This window comes from Trichomycterus rosablanca, chromosome 17 (assembly GCF_030014385.1).
Source record: "Trichomycterus rosablanca isolate fTriRos1 chromosome 17, fTriRos1.hap1, whole genome shotgun sequence".
NCBI classification, from domain to species: domain Eukaryota; kingdom Metazoa; phylum Chordata; class Actinopteri; order Siluriformes; family Trichomycteridae; genus Trichomycterus; species Trichomycterus rosablanca.
Window position 1 is genome coordinate 26,952,963 of NC_086004.1, and position 17,887 is coordinate 26,970,849.

Consider the following 17,887-nt stretch of genomic DNA (forward strand, 5'->3'; position numbering starts at 1 on the left):
TTATTGCCCCTCACTGTACGACCTTTGTTCTGTTTTATCAGACTTTTATTAGGGTGTTTATGTTCCTTATTACGATGAAAGAACAACAGATATGATACAGTACAATCAGCCTGTATCATAAAAAGACGAAAGGTGAAAAACACACTGGTACAAAAGTATAAGAAGAGTAGAAATAAGAACTGCCATCACAACAATGGACTGAGTGGACTGATGTTCAAGGTAACAAGACCACTTGGCCACACTAAACATACAAACGACTACAAATAATGACATCTGGTGGACAAGAGCAGAACATAAAGCACTGGTATTCAAAAGTTGTTCACCTTTGTAGGAATAGAGGAACAGTTTAACTACAACAAACAGTGGATTTGTACTGGAAATACTAAGGGTGGCACAGTGGGTATTGCAGTCGCCTTACAGCAAGAAGATCATGGGTTTGATTTCCTTGCTGGGTGGCCAGGGTCCTTTCTGTGTGAAGTATTGTACTCCCTGTGTACATGTGGGTTTAGTCCGGGTGCTTCAGTTTCCTCCCACAACCCCAAGACATGCAGTCAGGTTAATTGGAGCTACTAAAAATAGCCGTAAGTATGTGTGTCTCAGCAATGTGATGAACTCTCGACCTGTTCGGGGTGTTTCCTACCTTTCGCTAAATGCATCAGACACATCATGAACCTGACTGGGATGAAGCTGCGGTAAAACAGACCATAATGAATGGAAATGGAATGAATGAGAATACTGGGGAAAAGGTAGTCCACACCCATCACAGAGTGAGACACACCTACACCTAGAAACAGCCAAATTTACTACTTCTTCTTCTTCCAACAACTGCGTGTCCAGCCCCAGTCAATCAGTGGGACCCCTGTAAATGAGATTCTGTACCACATAGTCCTACATACTTCACACTTTATCACAATATCAGGACACTGGTAGTTTAGTTGGCAGAGCTTTGGGCTATCAATTAAAAGGTTGTGCGTTCGAATCTCAGCTCTGCCAAGCAGTTACTGTTTGGCCCTTAAGCAAAGCCCTTAAAACTCGGCTCCAGTTTCCAATAGCTGAAATATACAGAACAATAACTTCATTGTACTGTACACGTGTAAATGTATATATAACAAATAAAGACTTTCTGAGACTGTTTGGAAAACATACAAGTTCAGAACACAGATGTCAGTGTTACATCCATTTCTAGCATCATGATAGCTGACAACTTTCCAGAAGGTTCAGGGATGATAATGGACTTGTTGCCATCCACACTAATCTCTATTTCCTCGGCTGCTCCCGTTAGGATCGTGGTCCGCATTATTGATTTGGCACAGTTTTTACGCCGGATGCCCTTCCTGACACGACCCTCCCTATTTATCCGGGCTTGGGACCGGCACTACAATGCACTGGTTTATGCATCCTAGCGACTAGGTACCTATAGGGCAATTCAGTGTCTCCAATTAGCATGTTTTTGGACTGTGGGAGGAAACTGGAACACCCGGAGGAAACCCACGCAGATACGGGAGAACATGCAAACTCCACACAGAAAGGACCTGGGCCGCCCCGCCTGGGGATCGAACCCAGGACCTTCTTGCTGTGAGGCGACAGTGCTACCCACTTAGCCACCATGCCATCCACGCTAATAATAGGACTTATACTAGTTTAATTACAGACTGTGTAAGACATATAACGTGGTTTGACACTACTGGCAAATTAATCATAAACTGTAACCTGAAAAGTGGTCAAATGTGAAGTGCAGTAAAATTATTAATATAATATAAAGTGATATAATCTATTGACTGCACTGAAGCATTCAAATAAAAAGCTTAAGAAAGCATGAAAAACAACAACAGTGCTTTAAAACACTTTAAATAGTTTCTGAAACATTCACATTTGTGATTGAGACTCATTTACTAAATGAGACTTTATTAATGGATTTGGGTGTAATTATTTTTTTCAGTGTGAGATTAGGATAAGTAAATTCATCACCATTTTTGCTCATCTTCAACAGAAGGGCCAATAATCATAAAGCAGACTGTATATGTGTACGTACATCTGTTCCAACCCCAGTCTTAACCCAGTCAAACATCACACAAACACCATACGATCTGTGGTAACACAATTTTATTCTTTTTTTGTTTCGTTTTGTTCATCATGTTACAGGTCAACTTCAGATTTATGAGGTTATAGTTCTCAGAATTATCTTGTATTTCCCAAACACAGTAAGTTGTTTGATTTCGGTGTGAATGTGTTTTCTCTGAGCCTGCCAGCATGCGTTCAACGTCCACCAATGTCCACCAACTATTAACAAACACAAACCTCCCCGTTAGTGCGGCAACATTGTGCTAAACGATCCACATCAGTAATGAAAATGTGTTTAATACCCTCTCATATCTCGTGGCTTTCTTATTGCTGCCCAACATATTGCTTTGTGTACATGTATTGCTTTATTAAGTGTAGCTGATCTGATTCAAACACTACACCCTTCTTAAAAACCTACAGAATCTGGCATGCTTCTGTGCTGGATTAACGGCTTCATACGTAGAACTAAATATCAGCAAGTGACCGGGCACTCGCTCCCGGATATAAATCTGAATGTACATCCTTTACTCTCTGTTTTCCATCTTCTGCACTTAAGAAGTAATCTAGCACTGTATAAAGTATGCACTGAACCATTCAATCCCATCCGAAGGACGTCATGAGCTTAGTTTGACCTAAAAATGCACCCCCCCCCCTGCAAATGAATGTTTCAGCCCCACACACACAAACCCTTTATGAAATCTCATCTGCCCTCATTGTTACCAGTATACAAAATAACCATATGCTGCTTAGTCACTATAGAGTGGTTTTATACAGTACATCACCACTGCTAGAAAATAGCAAACAACTCATTTAACATCAATACAAAAAATATTATTATTAAAAATCAGTTGGGATTTCAGTTGGGCTAAAGAAATAAAGCAAGGTCATGCGTCCACCCGCGCTCATCCGGTCTGAGTGTCTATACATCCCCTAAAATACTCTCACTGTATAATTCCCTGCAGATACTATGATGCTATAAAAGTGTTCACCGTTGAGCTGAATTAGTCATTCTATGCACATGACTATAAAAAGTGCGTTTACATATAAGACAATCTTGGAAAATCTATTCACCAGTTTTATGGCATTTAAGTAGCTGGTAGTGACAGAAAAACTCAACACAGGTCTACACAGGTCAGTAATCTGATTTCTGTCAGCAACATGGATGGATCTGTGTAGAAAAGCTGTGCATTCATGTAGCAGTACTGAGATCTCATTTCAAATATTTAATCCTAATTATTAAAAATAATTTTTACCTGTCATTTATTAATAATCGACAAGAGTATGCATGTTTATTGTTTTTGGAAGCACTTCATATTGCTAAATGCACCTGTAAAAATGTCTACATGTTTACTTTGATCGTAGTTCGATGTTCATACATTTATTATAAACATACATTTATAATGAGAGCTTGTAATGTTTTGCTACACAAAGTATCTCAACCATTAGTGACATAAAATGTTTAAAACGTGGTGATACTTTATACAATCCTCTGGACATAAAATAAGAATGACATGATGTAGTGTATTGTTTGATTAGCTAGCACATGAACAGCCAGTAATCAAATGTAGTGCTATTAGATCTCAATGATTCATCTTCAACAACATACTCCTTATACCTAAAGTATGGTAGCTTGTTTGTTATTTGTCAATGGAGCCCATTCGAATATTAAACTATGATGTTGTAATGTATTAATGACTATAAAATATTTCAGGTGCTTGTGGATATTAGCTATGCGCCTCATAAAGGGACTAAAACTGGTTTATATAGTGTTAAACATGTATCTATATCCACATAGTAAGACCATCTGCATGTGGAGAGGAAGCATGTCTTAGCTTAGACACTTCTTGCACTGATAAAAAAGGTTTTCTGTGGCTAAAATGTGAAAACCCTAAAAGCAAACTTGAGCAATTTTGCCAATATGAGGAAATCACTCTGCACATTAAGGCAGTGTTGGACACAAGTGCTGCGTTCCAACATTATAGTACTGCACTAAACAGCATGTCAGACTGTTTACACTAACGATGGAGTGCATTAACGATGCATCTTATGAACATAATCAATATGCTATAACTAGTTCAATGATCAGATTATCAGCATGCATGTAAACGCACTGAGAGGGTCGGCGTGCATAGTTCATTTTAAACAGACTAATGAACATCACAGTACAGTAAAGAAACACAAAGCAGGAAATTTACTGCATATGAAAAGCTAAACTTCAACATTTACTCCACCATCCACTTCCCGTCATACTCGTGCTGATTTGTAGTGCTTTGAAATTTCATTAAAAAAACATCTAAAACTCTATTAAAAATGATAGCTCTTGATAAATACTAATGCAAACTCTATAACAAAATCCATAAAATGCACCAGATGCCAGTGGGCACATCCGGATGATTTTACAGTAAAAAATAAAGGGAATACTGAAGCAGTACACAAAAGTACATGGTATAAAATCTATGTCTATGCCAACTGCTGCATTTCAGAGGCACGAGCTTACATGATGTGATAGCTAAACTGAGATCAGTTTGAACAGAAACCTCAAAATGCCTACAAAATAACTGCTTCATTAGAAACTAACCTAACATACCACTAACATACCACTGTTGCAATAAAAAAAAGAAAAGAAAATATTTGGTATTTGTATAAAAAAGAAAAGCAGTTTTGCTTTCTCATAAGGCCGCGTTTACGGTACTTGATCGTTAAAGCTCCCACTAGTGCAGATAATGAATTGGCTAACATGCATGTGCTTACACTGAAGCCAACTTTGGCTGTGTTCGAAATGGCATAGTGCGCATACTACGCAAACAAAAACCCACCTGACTAGAGTATGTGAACAGGATACTTGACTGAATTTGAAAATACAGAGTAAGAACATGGCATACTGCTGTACACATGTACACAGTATGCAGCATATACTATATGAGTATGAACAATGTCGCATTTACTAGGTCAACATAAACTATGCAGTAGGTACTAGGTTAGTAAGAAGTATGCAGCATCTAGTATACAGCATTAGTCGAGTCAGTATGCAGTATGCAGCTTATACTGGTTTGGTATAAAGTATGCACCATGCTGTATGCAGAATATGCTGGAAAAATATGCAGTATCTACTGGTTCAGAATAAAATATGCAGCTCTTGATAATACTAAAGCAAACTCTATAACAAAATCTATAAAATGCACCAGATGCCAGTGGGCACATGTGGATGATTTTACAGTAAAAAATAAAGGGAATACTGAAGCAGTACACAAAAGTACATGGTATAAAATGTCTATTCGTTTATGCCAACTGCTGCATTTCAGAGGCACGAGCTTACGTGATGTGATAAAGTATGCAGTATATGCTGTGTCAGTATAAAATATGCAGTATGCTTTACATACTGGTTCAGTATGCAGTACTTGTTCAATATTAAGTATGCAGTATATACTGGTTCAGTAAAGGGTGCAGTAGGCAGTATTCAGTATACACTGGGTCAGTACAGAGTATCCATAATAAAATATTATCTGGGTCAGTATGCAGTATTCATTATAAAGTATATACTGGGTCAGTATGCAGTATCCATTATAAAGTATGTACTGGGTCAGTATGCAGTATCCATTATAAAGTATATACTGGGTCAGTATGCAGTATGCCATTTCGAACAGAGCTAGTTTATCCATTTACAGTAAAAACAATGGCTCCACCTGTTGGTGCCTACCTAGCATCCCTACATCAACAAATAAAACATGGCAGCAGACAGTAAAAATACCTGCGCTGTTCAATCATGTCCGAACAGAGGAATGACATATTTGATCAACCTGCACGACAACAGTAAAGACTTGTGTATCCTACAGTATATACAACATTTCATTTTCTCTCCAGTCTACAGCTGGACCGGTCTGATTGACGTCTGCTTGTGTGTTCTCAGGCTGACCGCTTTGGTTTATGTTCTCCCGGCTCTGAGCTAACAGGATTGGTTTAAATGAAGCAACATAGGCACAATATGAATAAAAGAGCTGGGAGAGCAATTTCAAATGTAGGTAAAAAGGTAGCACTAATGCTAACAGTCTTTAGCCACTCCGTGTAGCCTGCTGCTTTAAAGCCAGGTGAGGAACGGCTCATTCTTGTTCAGGACGGACTCCACGTCGTTCAGGATGGGCATGAGATCCGTGCCATCCAGGGTGCCCAGGTCCACATTGGTACCCGGCATGGAGTCAAGGAAGTCGGGGAACCGGCTCTGCTGTGGCACGTTCATGTTTACCGGCACCATGTTTTCTCCTGTGGAAAAAGAACGTCAGTTTGATTGGTCTCATGCTTCTGCTCATAAAGACATACAAATACTTTACCATTCATTATAAAGCTTCAGGAAAAAGAAAGACAGAACTGTGCTTTTCTGTTGGCAAGTCTAGTACTACTTGTATGATCTCAATCTGACTGGAACCAAAAGGAACTAACGGTTCTTGAGACTGGGACTACCAGTATTGATCATTGCTGGTTTGTTACTTGGACCATCAAGTGCCATCAAGGGGTGGAGATGACTGGTATCTGTGTCAATATCAATCCAAAACATTGAATATGTACAGGATCAGAATTTACATGTAAAACAATTACATCTACACTGGATTTCTTTTAAATATTTTGCACTCAAGAAATGACATATATGATTACAATCACAGATAGATTAATTGCATCTGAGATAGCTTCTCACTAGACTTGAGTAATGTCTGTGGGAATTTGTGCCCATTCCGTCAAAAGGGCGTTGTATGGCTGGGCCCTTATGTTGGTCAAGAAAGCCTCAGTTGACGTTCTAGTTAATTCCAGAGCTGTTTAGTGGTGCTGAGGTCAGGGCTCTGTGCAGGCCACTGGAGTTTCTTTAAACCAAGTCTTAGGGAGACAGTCATGCTGGAGCAGTAAAGTTCCTTCCCTAAACTGTTGCTGCATAGTTGTAATCATATAACTAAATTTTCTACACCTTAGTGTTAGTAATTGATGTGCCTGAAATTCATAAGTTCAATGATTACAAGCAGTGTCCCAATACTTTTGTCCATAAAGTTGTAGTCACATGCAGGCTTAGTGCAAGTATAATAAAGTCCAAATAGGACTTGTCTTACAGACATCTGTCAGAAATATTATTTAACAGACACACATCCAGAAAACCTTCCAGTACTGACAGTTTATTGCCATGTTGTTTCAGTACTGTGTTCATGTTTTAAATCATCTGTGCTGGTCTCTCCCCCGGCACTGTATGAGCTTTCGTTTACGCATAAGCCAACCTTAACAGGTCTCAAACTGGAAAATTATCATGCCAATCTACCCTGCGTTCCAATTCTGGGGGGTGTTCACATTCAACATTTACCCAGTAAATAACTGTTAAGTAAAAGGGGTGTAAGGGAGACAAAGGCTGAACTGGAACCTGGCTAGCAGTGAAAAAAATATAGACTGAAGGATATAAGCACCTGTGTCCATGTCCTCCATGTTGTTGAGAAAGTCTTCAGGTGTATTTGGGATGCTGTAGCAGCCAAGACCCAGACCGCTGTCTGTACTCTGCTCACGAGAATGGTACGGCCCACTAAAACAACATAAACACACAGACTTTTCACTCAGGTGATCGAGAACGCAAATACTTCAATGCAACAAATGCTAAAATAGTTCATATGTGGTTTATTTCACAACAGGGTGTCTAAGCTGACTGCATCATTTAAATAAAAAGCTTTCCTGGGTTGGAAAGGAAGTGGGTACCTGTTCAAGAAAGGGTCTGAGCCACTGTTTGGTATGTTGCCTTGGTTCATAGCAGCTAGATTGATGTTAGGAGTTACGGGTGCCATGTTGTCCGAGTCCATGGGAATCTGTCTGCTGAGCGCCACCTCCTGGACAAAAATGGAACATATAATTTACAAAATGAAAGTATTATGTAAGTTTTTATTTTACTTTTGTGTGTATGTGTGTGTGTGTGTGTGTGTGGAGTTTTTTTTTTTTATTAAAAAGTCAATACAAAGTTTACACATGGTGACAGTAACTTTTCAGCTGACCCTGCAGCATGAAGTAGTTCCGATAGATATAAATTACACATCAGTATCTTTATTCTCTCTCTGTGAGTAACAGGACTTTTCTGTAACTGCCTCATGGCAGGTACACAGCAGTTCAGGTAGTGTCTTGAGTTTTTGCCCTGAGCTCTAAGTGGTTTGGTTGAGGATAGACAACGAAAACCGAATAATCAAACATCCCCATCCATTGGCAGTTAAGCTCAAGAAAAACAACACAGTTACTACAGTTTTAATGTCATAAAATGGAGAAATTCATGAACATGCATGACTATGAAATAAATGAATACATAAATATGTCCATACTTTTCACCAACCAAACCCAAAGACTTTATTACCTAGTTACACTATGGTGCCATAATCTGGACAGTGGTAGTCTAGTGGGTTAGAGCTTTGGGTTATAGACTGAAAGGTTAAGAGTTCGAATCCTAGCTTTGTCATGCAGCCACTGTTGGGTCCTTGAGCAAGGCCCTTAAGCCTCTCAACTCCAAGGGCACCAAACAATGGCTGACCCTACACATTTAATGTGACAGAAATCACTTTCATTAGTGTCCATTAAATTAACTGACAAAACTATGGGTAATGTTTTCTCCATTTCTTGGACTGAACTGAACTATGACTTAATGAATGTGTTTAAATCATCCAAAGTAATTAAAGAACAGATTGTTCAAATCTGATCCAAACAATTAATTAAAACAATATAATAATAATACAATAAAATTTTTTAACTGTACACAATGTCCAGGAAATGCTAGTGTTGTCACATTTATTCCATTTATACTTATAAAATCTCAAGAGGCTTTCAGAGCAAATATTTAAAGCTGAAATGTTTCACCAAACACACGTGTTTTTGGACCTGCTGAGGGATTTTGGAAAGCAAGTGGAAAGTTCTGTTCTCCAGCTCTGCGTGATGAGCACTGATTATGAACATGTGCCGGAGCCGTACGGCACCGTCTGCAGACATGTTTTAATGCTAGTACGGAGCAGTGCTCTCCCTTAGAGCTACGGATAGGGCGTGGACCACTGGGCGAACAGCTGCGGAGTCCTGAGGAGAAAAACAGTGGAAATCTTCGGGAGCCAAAAGCAGACGTGACTCCACTGACTCATCAGTTTTAACACGGACGGGCTGGAGAAAGGAACACAGATGTATAACTTACTGACCATCTCTGTCTCCATCTTTCTCCTCAGAAAAACACAGAAACGTGCTAAATCCAGAACAAAAAGATCTGATTTCAGGGGAGTAAAGAACCGCCAAAAGATGTCTGGGTAAGCTAAACAGCTCCGCTCGGAGGTTAGCACTTCATTTTGGCAGCCGTTTTGTAAACAGTCCCCTGAAGAATTACTGAATCTGCAGTAAACACTCTTTTCATTGCACATATGGGAAAACTAATTTAGAGGCCACCTTAACTGCCAGCTTCAAAGCCTCTTGTCAAGTGTTTGGAACTGTTTGGAAGAAATGGAACATAATTATTTAATTAATAATTGGTGTTTTGACTTTGTGGTGATGATCTCCTATCTGTGTTCAAACTGGGTCAGAACAGGTGAATAAAACTCATGGTGTATGATTTATATTAGAATAGAATAGAACATCTTTATTTGTTATATATACATATACAGGGGTTGAACAATGAAACTGAAACACCTGGTTTTAGACCACAATAATTTATTAGTATGGTGTAGGGCCTCCTTTTGCGGCCAATACAGCGTCAATTCGTCTTGGAAATGACATATACAAGTCCTGCACAGTGGTCAGAGGGATTTTAAGCCATTCTTCTTGCAGGATAGTGGCCAGGTCACTACGTGATGCTGGTGGAGGAAAACGTTTCCTGACTCGCTTCTCCAAAACACCCCAAAGTGGCTCAATAATATTTAGATCTGGTGACTGTGCAGGCCATGGGAGATGTTCAACTTCACTTTCATGTTCATCAAACCAATCTTTCACCAGTCTTGCTGTGTGTATTGGTGCATTGTCATCCTGATACATGGCACCGCCATTGGATGCACATGGTCCTCCAGAATGGTTCGGTAGTCCTTGGCAGTGACGCGCCCATCTAGCACAAGTATTGCGCCAAGGGAATGCCATGATATGGCAGCCCAAACCATCACTGATCCACCCCCATGCTTCACTCTGGGCATGCAACAGTCTGGGTGGTACGCTTCTTTGGGGCTTCTCCACACCGTAACTCTCCCGGATGTGGGGAAAACAGTAAAGGTGGACTCATCAGAGAACAATACATGTTTCACATTGTCCACAGCCCAAGATTTGCGCTCCTTGCACCATTGAAACCGACGTTTGGCATTGGCACGAGTGACCAAAGGTTTGGCTATAGCAGCCCGGCCGTGTATATTGACCCTGTGGAGCTCCCGACGGACAGTTCTGGTGGAAACAGGAGAGTTGAGGTGCACATTTAATTCTGCCGTGATTTGGGCAGCCGTGGTTTTATGTTTTTTGGATACAATCCGGGTTAGCACCCGAACATCCCTTTCAGACAGCTTCCTCTTGCGTCCACAGTTAATCCTGTTGGATGTGGTTTGTCCTTCTTGGTGGTATGCTGACATTACCCTGGATACCGTGGCTCTTGATACATCACAAAGACTTGCTGTCTTGGTCACAGATGCGCCAGCAAGACGTGCACCAACAATTTGTCCTCTTTTGAACTCTGGTATGTCACCCATAATGTTGTGTGCATTGCAATATTTTGAGCAAAACTGTGCTCTTACCCTGCTAATTGAACCTTCACACTCTGCTCTTACTGGTGCAATGTGCAATTAATGAAGATTGGCCACCAGACTGGTCCAATTTAGCCATGAAACCTCCCACACTAAAATGACAGGTGTTTCAGTTTCATTGTCCAACCCCTGTACATATTCTTGTTTAGAAGTATTTGCTTGGAAGCTGGGGTCAGAGACCCTGGACCCGAGAAGGTTAAAGGTTTTGCTCAAGGGCCCAAGAGTGGCTGCATGGCAGAGCTGTGATTCAAACTATTAACCTTTTGATTGTCAGCCCAATGTTCTACCTAATAGGCTACCACTGTCCCAATAATGCTTTATATTCAAACAATGTAGTTGGGAAAGTGTTGTCAACCTATCAAAGCTTATTCCCATCAAAAGTTTTATTGTATTGATCAGGTGGTCAGTCGTAACTTTGCAGATTTGCGCTGACCCTTTCGTCTAAATGAATAAGTGGACCTTAACCATGTCAGGACATTGTTTCCATGGCATTGCAGAGCCATCAGACCACCTTAGTGTAGGGGTCAAGCATTTGGACCAGTATAAATCACGGTACTTATTTATTTATTTAGTTGTTTTACGCCATGCTTACACCTTTAAGGCAAATTTACAACAGTAAGGGTAGATCATTTTCATCATCCTTGTCAAGTGCTGTTCTTATGTTGTTCTTTAAATGCTCTCTTTTGTACCAATTTTGTTCTAGAATTGATTCTTTCTAGAAAAAGGTTGTTTTCATACTGGTTTGGTTAAAGATCTTTCAAATCACGGTACAAATGTGCCACATAAAACACAAGCCTGTCATTGGTGCCTTAAACCCTCTTCAAAAGTCTGGAAGCATCTACACTTATGTTTCCACCCAATGAATCTGGTTTTTCCTTTAATTTGTCATCACTCTGTGGATCTCTTTGCACCAAATAGGCTAAAACACAGCCACCACTAGGAGGCATCGTGACCAGTCACCCAGCTCCTGTGATCAGACCACTTCCCAGCACTGCTGACGTGAAGGACACAAAGCAGAAGAGTCAATGCAAACAAGCCCCTCTTTCAGAGCAACAAATCACAACCTTCACGTGTCTGTTATTCTGAGATGAACAAGCATTAGGAAGCGAAGAGAATCGAACAGATAACGAGCTACGTGTTTGCAGCTGGACCTTCTTGTCCTGTCCTGCATGTACTTGGACAGGAAGACTAAAAAAACTCAGGGAACAGGGGGCGGAAGCGCCGACTCTCTAAACAAACTTTACAGGACAAGGCTCAACGTCTCTCCCGCTCTGACTAAGCAGCACCATGTTCTGTCTGATAACAGTCAAAGTCTGCAAAACACACACATGCAGACCGTCAAAGTCTGCAAAACACACACATGCAGACGGTCTACATCAGTTCTACACCAGTCCTACACCAGTCCTATCTGTGACTACAGGGCAAAATGGAAAATACTGCAAAAAAAAGAGGGCTGTAATGGACGGACCAATGCTCATTCACGTTAGCAGCCACTACTGTTAATTCTTTGTTCTCTGTTGTATCATGCTTCTGGGGCTTTAATTTCCTTGGGGGTTAATAAAGTGTCTGTCGGTCTGTCTGTCTGTCTGTCTGTCTGTCTGTCTGTCTGTCTGTCTGTCTGTCTGTCCAAATACGCACTGCGTGGCCTTGTGGTCAATATTAATCACAAATTAAGTTGTGGTATCTAGAGAACACAATGAAACACAACGTGATCACAGCAGTGCGCCACACACCAGAGGAAGCAGCAGTCTGTGAGTGAGTTTATAGACACGTCCACTAGTATTTCACTTCAAATAAATCATGGTGGACCTAATTAGTGCTGCACAGCTCCAGAGTCCTATAGACCCGGGTTTAAAACCCATTTCTTGTCTCTGTCTTTGAAAAATGAATATGTTCTCTCTTGTGTCAGCATCGTTACCACCCAAAAACACGCCCTTATGTGAACTGTATTACCAACCTGTGCCCAAATGTCTTAATGTCGGCTTAAAACCTACCAATATTCAATCAAGATGAAGTGGTTACTTACCAATGATTATCCAAAAACAATAAGATAAGATTCCTTAATTGATCCCCATGGGGGAAATTCGAAAGTTTATCCGAGAAATGTTTCTCCATGTCGTACCTAAGGAGATTACACCCAGCCTAAAAAGGTATGACACACTGTACTGTAGCTTATAATATTCAATCATGACCTATATTAACCCCATAAATTATATATACTCCAATCCTAGTCTAGGAACATCACAATAATAATACAATCACACACACACACACACACACACAGTTTTCTATCCTCACCTGTCTCATGAGTTCCTCCTGCCTTTTCTGGATGCGCTCTCTCTCAAGCTGGATGCGCTGCAGTCTCATTTTCTGCTGGTGCTGATGCTGGGCGTTCAGTGGGTTCGCCATGCCCATCATGCCAGGTTGAGAGCTCTGCTGCTGTGGCATGGAGCCAATAGAACCCAGAGCCTGAGGCTGGGCTTGTACCTGCTGCTGCTGCTGTTGTTGTTGTTGTTGTTGTTGACATTGCTGTTGCTGCTGGAGCTGCTGGTGCTGGGCGTGCTGGAGACGCTGCTGATGGTGCTGATGTTGGGACAACACTGTAAGAGACACAAACAGAACAATCTGTAATCACTGTAATAACTATTTATCATTCCTGTCTCGTTTATAAGAGACTCTGATGAAGGCTGCTGCGCTGGATCACTTCCTGTTGTGACACAGCTGGCCGGCATCGGGCACGCGATAAAAAATGGCTATGTATTAAGGAGGATGATGGTGAGACAACTTTAGGCGCCACGGTGCAGATGCACACCCTGGAGGACAGCTCCCAGACGCCAAGTGTTTACGGTTAGAGATGATGCAAACCTCTTCCTCTGACAGGTCCTTCTCTGTTACACATGGTGGCTCCATTAGGGAGAACAGGATCAGACCAGATTACAGCGGCTTTGTGCTTGCAACAAAACAGCAGGACAGATGTGGAGAGGCAGAGAGGAATACTTTACTCATATAATACTGCTCCAGGGTAGTACACAGCAGATGTAGAGCGGAACACTTTAAAAGTACTCTTGATTAAATACTACATTTACATTTTTGGCATTTAGCAGAGGCTTTTATCCAAAGCGACTTACATTACAGTTACAGTATACAGTCTGAGCAATTGAGGGTTAAGGGCCTTGCTCAAGGGCCTAGCAGCAGCAACCTAGCAGTGGTGAGGCTTGAACCAGTGACCTTCTGATTACTAGTCCAGTACCTTAACCGCTAGGCTACAACTGCCCTATCAATTGAAAGGTTGAGAGTTGGAATTCCAGCTCTGCCATGCAGGCACTGTTGGGCCCTTGAGCAAGGCCCCTAACCCTCTCAGCTCCAGGGACGCCGTGCAATAGCTGACCCTGCACTCTGAACTTCCAAACAAGCTGGCATACCATATATTCTTAATTCAGAAAAAAATATGCAGTTGTAGCCTAGTGGTTAAGATACTGGGCTAGTAATCGCCGGTTCAAGTCCACCACTTCCAGGTTGTCACTGTTGGGCCCTTGAGCAAGGTCCTTAAGCCTCAATTGCTTAGACAATATACTGTCAAAGTACTGTAGGTCACTTTAATAAAAGCATCTGCTAAATGCAACAGTGTACTGTCTGTTTTTGAAGGGCTTTTTGGAATTAGTCAATCACTGACAAGGCAAAGGACATAAAAAAGAACCAGTTCTAGGTTGTTCCGTTTCAGAATAAACACCCTCTGACCTCTGGACTGAACAGACAGTGAGAAAAGACGTCATGCTCCAAGGACAACACAGAGACAAAGTTACAGCACAAGAAAGACCTGGACGGCACAACCAGACCCCCCACTGGAGAATTCCACCCAGCTGCCAAAGCGTTTGATTTACCCCATCACATCCAGACCTCCCACGGCCACTTCACCTCCCGTCAGGTTTATTTTATCATCGACTAATAAGGCAAGGTTATTATTCTGAAGTAAAGGATCTTTCCACTGAGAGGAACGTTCGAGCCGCGGTATTTACTTTACAGATTTAATCCAAGCCACAGATCACACACAGAACAAGCTGCCCAAGTTCGGCTCGTGTGTGTATGTGTGTCTCAGTGTGTGTGTGCTGTGTTTATCTGTTGTGTAAACTACCCTCACATGGCTAGGACATTCCTGTAAAAGCCAGATGTGTTAACACAAAAAGAAGTCTATCTGAGGTTAGAACTGCTGGCCTGCAGCTCCGTGTTCATCTCGTTAGCACCTTGTGATTTCTAACTGAGCGAAACCTCTGAGCCTGGTGGGCACGCTGGCACTGAACCCTGATTCTCCGACATAATTTAGGCTGCCAGATGTAGGCATGGTCCATCTCAACCAACATGACCACCTAAATAGTATACCCAATAAAATGATGATCTCTTTGGACACTTGATGAATGAAAGATAATTGTTTTAAATAGACATAAATTTGATTTAAATTTGATCTTTATTACATCACAGTCGCTGGCAATGTCTTTGTCACCACCTCCAACAGGACCCTGAAGATGGAGAGTTACGCCCAGCGCACACACACATCATAACCCATCACCTAACATCAAATCATTATATCATATTTTTTTTAGTAAAATGTTGCATTAATCCTACAGCTTACTCACTTTATTTATTTATTTTATTAGAATTTTTACGTTACACACTTTGGTTACAGTCATGACAGGACAGGTAGTTACTCATTACACAAGATTCATCAGTTCAATGTCAAACACAGTCATGGACAATTTTGTATCTCCAATTCACCTCCCTTGCACATCTGTGGACTGTGAGAGGAAACTGGAGCTCCAGGAGGAAACCCATGCAGACGTGGGGAGAACATGCAAACTCCACACAGAAAGGACCCAGACCACCCCACCTAGGAATTGAACCCAGGAAATTCTTGCTGCAAGACGACAGAGCTACCCACCGAGCCACAGTGCCGCCACAGCTTACTTAATAAAGAAGATTTAGCAGTTTTACAAAGTAAATTTCCAACTTATAAGAAAAAATTAAAAACATTTAATTATTTACTACGAAAGATTTATTTCGGCTGCTCCCATTAGGCGTCATAAAAGCAGATTATTTATCCATGTCTTTGATTTGGCACAATTTTGACTCTGGATTCCCTCCTTGATGCAAAGTGTTTATCCAGACTGGGACCAGCACTAAGGGTGCACTGTTATGCGCCCCATAATGGCCATAGTGTTCACTTAACACCATGCGCCTTCTGTATTTGTGAGCCCATCCCGGGATTTGAACCCCCAGAACTCAGACACCAATGCTAACAACAGCATGGCTCTTAGCACTACACCTCACTTGCTCATGACTATTTATATTCACAATAATAATAACAAAAAAAGAAGAAAACATGAGGGTTCTGGGACCTATGGTGTTTGGACCCCTAAACATGGCCATAAGTAGCAACCATCAGGGTCCACTGGGTGGCATTGTTTTTGTGAGTTGGTATAGGGTCCAGAAATGTACATTATAGCAGTAAAGCCAATGAAATGCTCATGGATCTTATCTGCCCATGACAGCCATGTTTTGTTTTATTATTATTTTTTTTTATTCAAGTCATCCTTAAAACATAAATAGATACACATAAAGCATAACATTATGAGTGACCACCTTCCTAACTGACTGGTCTGCGGCAAAGCAGCCCCATACGTAACAAACTGTGATGCACTGTGTATTCTGACACCTTTCTATCAGAACCAACATTAACTTCTTCAGCAGTTTGAGCTACAGTAGCTCGTCTGTTGGATCGCTCCCCACGTGAATCAATGAATGAGCCTTGGTCGCTCATGACCCTGTCGCCGGTTTACCACTGTTCCTTCCTTGGACCACTTTTGGTAGATACTGACCACTGCAGACCGGGAACACCCCACAAGAGCAGCAGTTTTGGAGATGCTCTGACCCAGTCGTCTAGCCATCACCATTTGGCCCTCGTCAAACTCGCTCAAATCCTCACGCTCGCCCATTTTTCCTGCTTCTAACATCAACTCTGAGGATAAAATGTTCCCTTGCTGCCTGATATATTCCACCCACTAACAGGTGCCGTGATGAAGAGGTGGTCATAATGTTATGCCTGATCTGTGTATATTTGTTTTATTAACTAACATCAGAACTACCAAGTATTAACTGTGCACAGGTAGCGTAATACACATAATATCCAGGCTGAAATGTAAGATTACCCAACCAGATTATAATAATTCTATAAAGATGTAGTAACATGTTGCTCAGTCACTGGGGGAGGCTGAATTAGAGGGTTTAAGCGTCTTTTACATTAATGCTTTTTACTGTTTACTCCGCTGACTCAGTGTAGCTTACTAACAACCAACTAGGACAGACGAGCAAATGGGTGTCAGCACAGCCTCAGCGTGGAACAATTCTGTGTAAATAAAGTTAATATAAAGTTACATTCAATACACAGAGCTGGCAAAACCAGAATTATTTCCTAACTTGCAAACAGTCAAGGGTCAAATGGATTATGGATAAATTAATTCCGTCTCCAGACTTCCAGTCCCAGTGTTGTCATGTCCATTTAGCAAGCGAATTTAAACACTTACTGACGTGACTGTAGCTTTACCCTGAAAAGGGGGGTGGAAACGACATTCTATCCATCTTCTGTCCCACCGTGCACTGTATTTATACTATAAATGGTTTTCTTCAGGGAGTCTTACATAATAAACTGAAGAGCTGCTTGAAAACACATGAACTGGCGTTTAACCAATTTTCTCGTTAGACTAAATGCTGTCGTCCCCTGCGCGACCTGACGAACATTTCAATACCTCCTTATTCCTGGATGGACCTGGTACAGGCAGACAGACAACTACTTATGGATTTAAGTGGAAGTGGTTGTTCAATACTTAATGAAAGGTCAAAATGTCAACAAAACGCAGATGTTTCCTGGACGAAGCTGTTTAACGACTCGCTGCTACATAGAAAATCCGTCTGTATCTGCCAAAATCAGTTCTGTTCTGTGTCCAGTCTGTCTTTGGGTCTGAATGGTTTCTAGCCTCACCTACATGTCACAGAAGAGTCTGTGTAGCTGAAATGATTTGATAAGC

The 17,887-nt window shown here is 41.3% G+C and overlaps 1 protein-coding gene across 3 annotated transcripts in view; it reads right to left on the reverse strand.

Moving 5' to 3' along the window:
* Positions 1–2,088: 2,088 nt before the first annotated feature.
* Positions 2,089–17,887, reverse strand: part of wwtr1 (WW domain containing transcription regulator 1) — a 57,385-nt gene continuing 41,586 nt past the window's right edge. For 2 of the 3 annotated variants that reach the window (XM_063012691.1, XM_063012693.1), the window contains 4 exons: positions 13,110–13,411; positions 7,780–7,907; positions 7,497–7,609; positions 2,089–6,318 (listed from right to left, as the gene is read on the reverse strand). In XM_063012691.1, coding sequence (XP_062868761.1) covers positions 6,137–6,318; positions 7,497–7,609; positions 7,780–7,907; positions 13,110–13,411 — 725 coding nt within the window. In that variant the 3' untranslated portion in view covers positions 2,089–6,136. The remainder of the gene's footprint in view (positions 6,319–7,496; positions 7,610–7,779; positions 7,908–13,109; positions 13,412–17,887) is intronic. The other variant, XM_063012692.1, reaches the window with a different exon arrangement.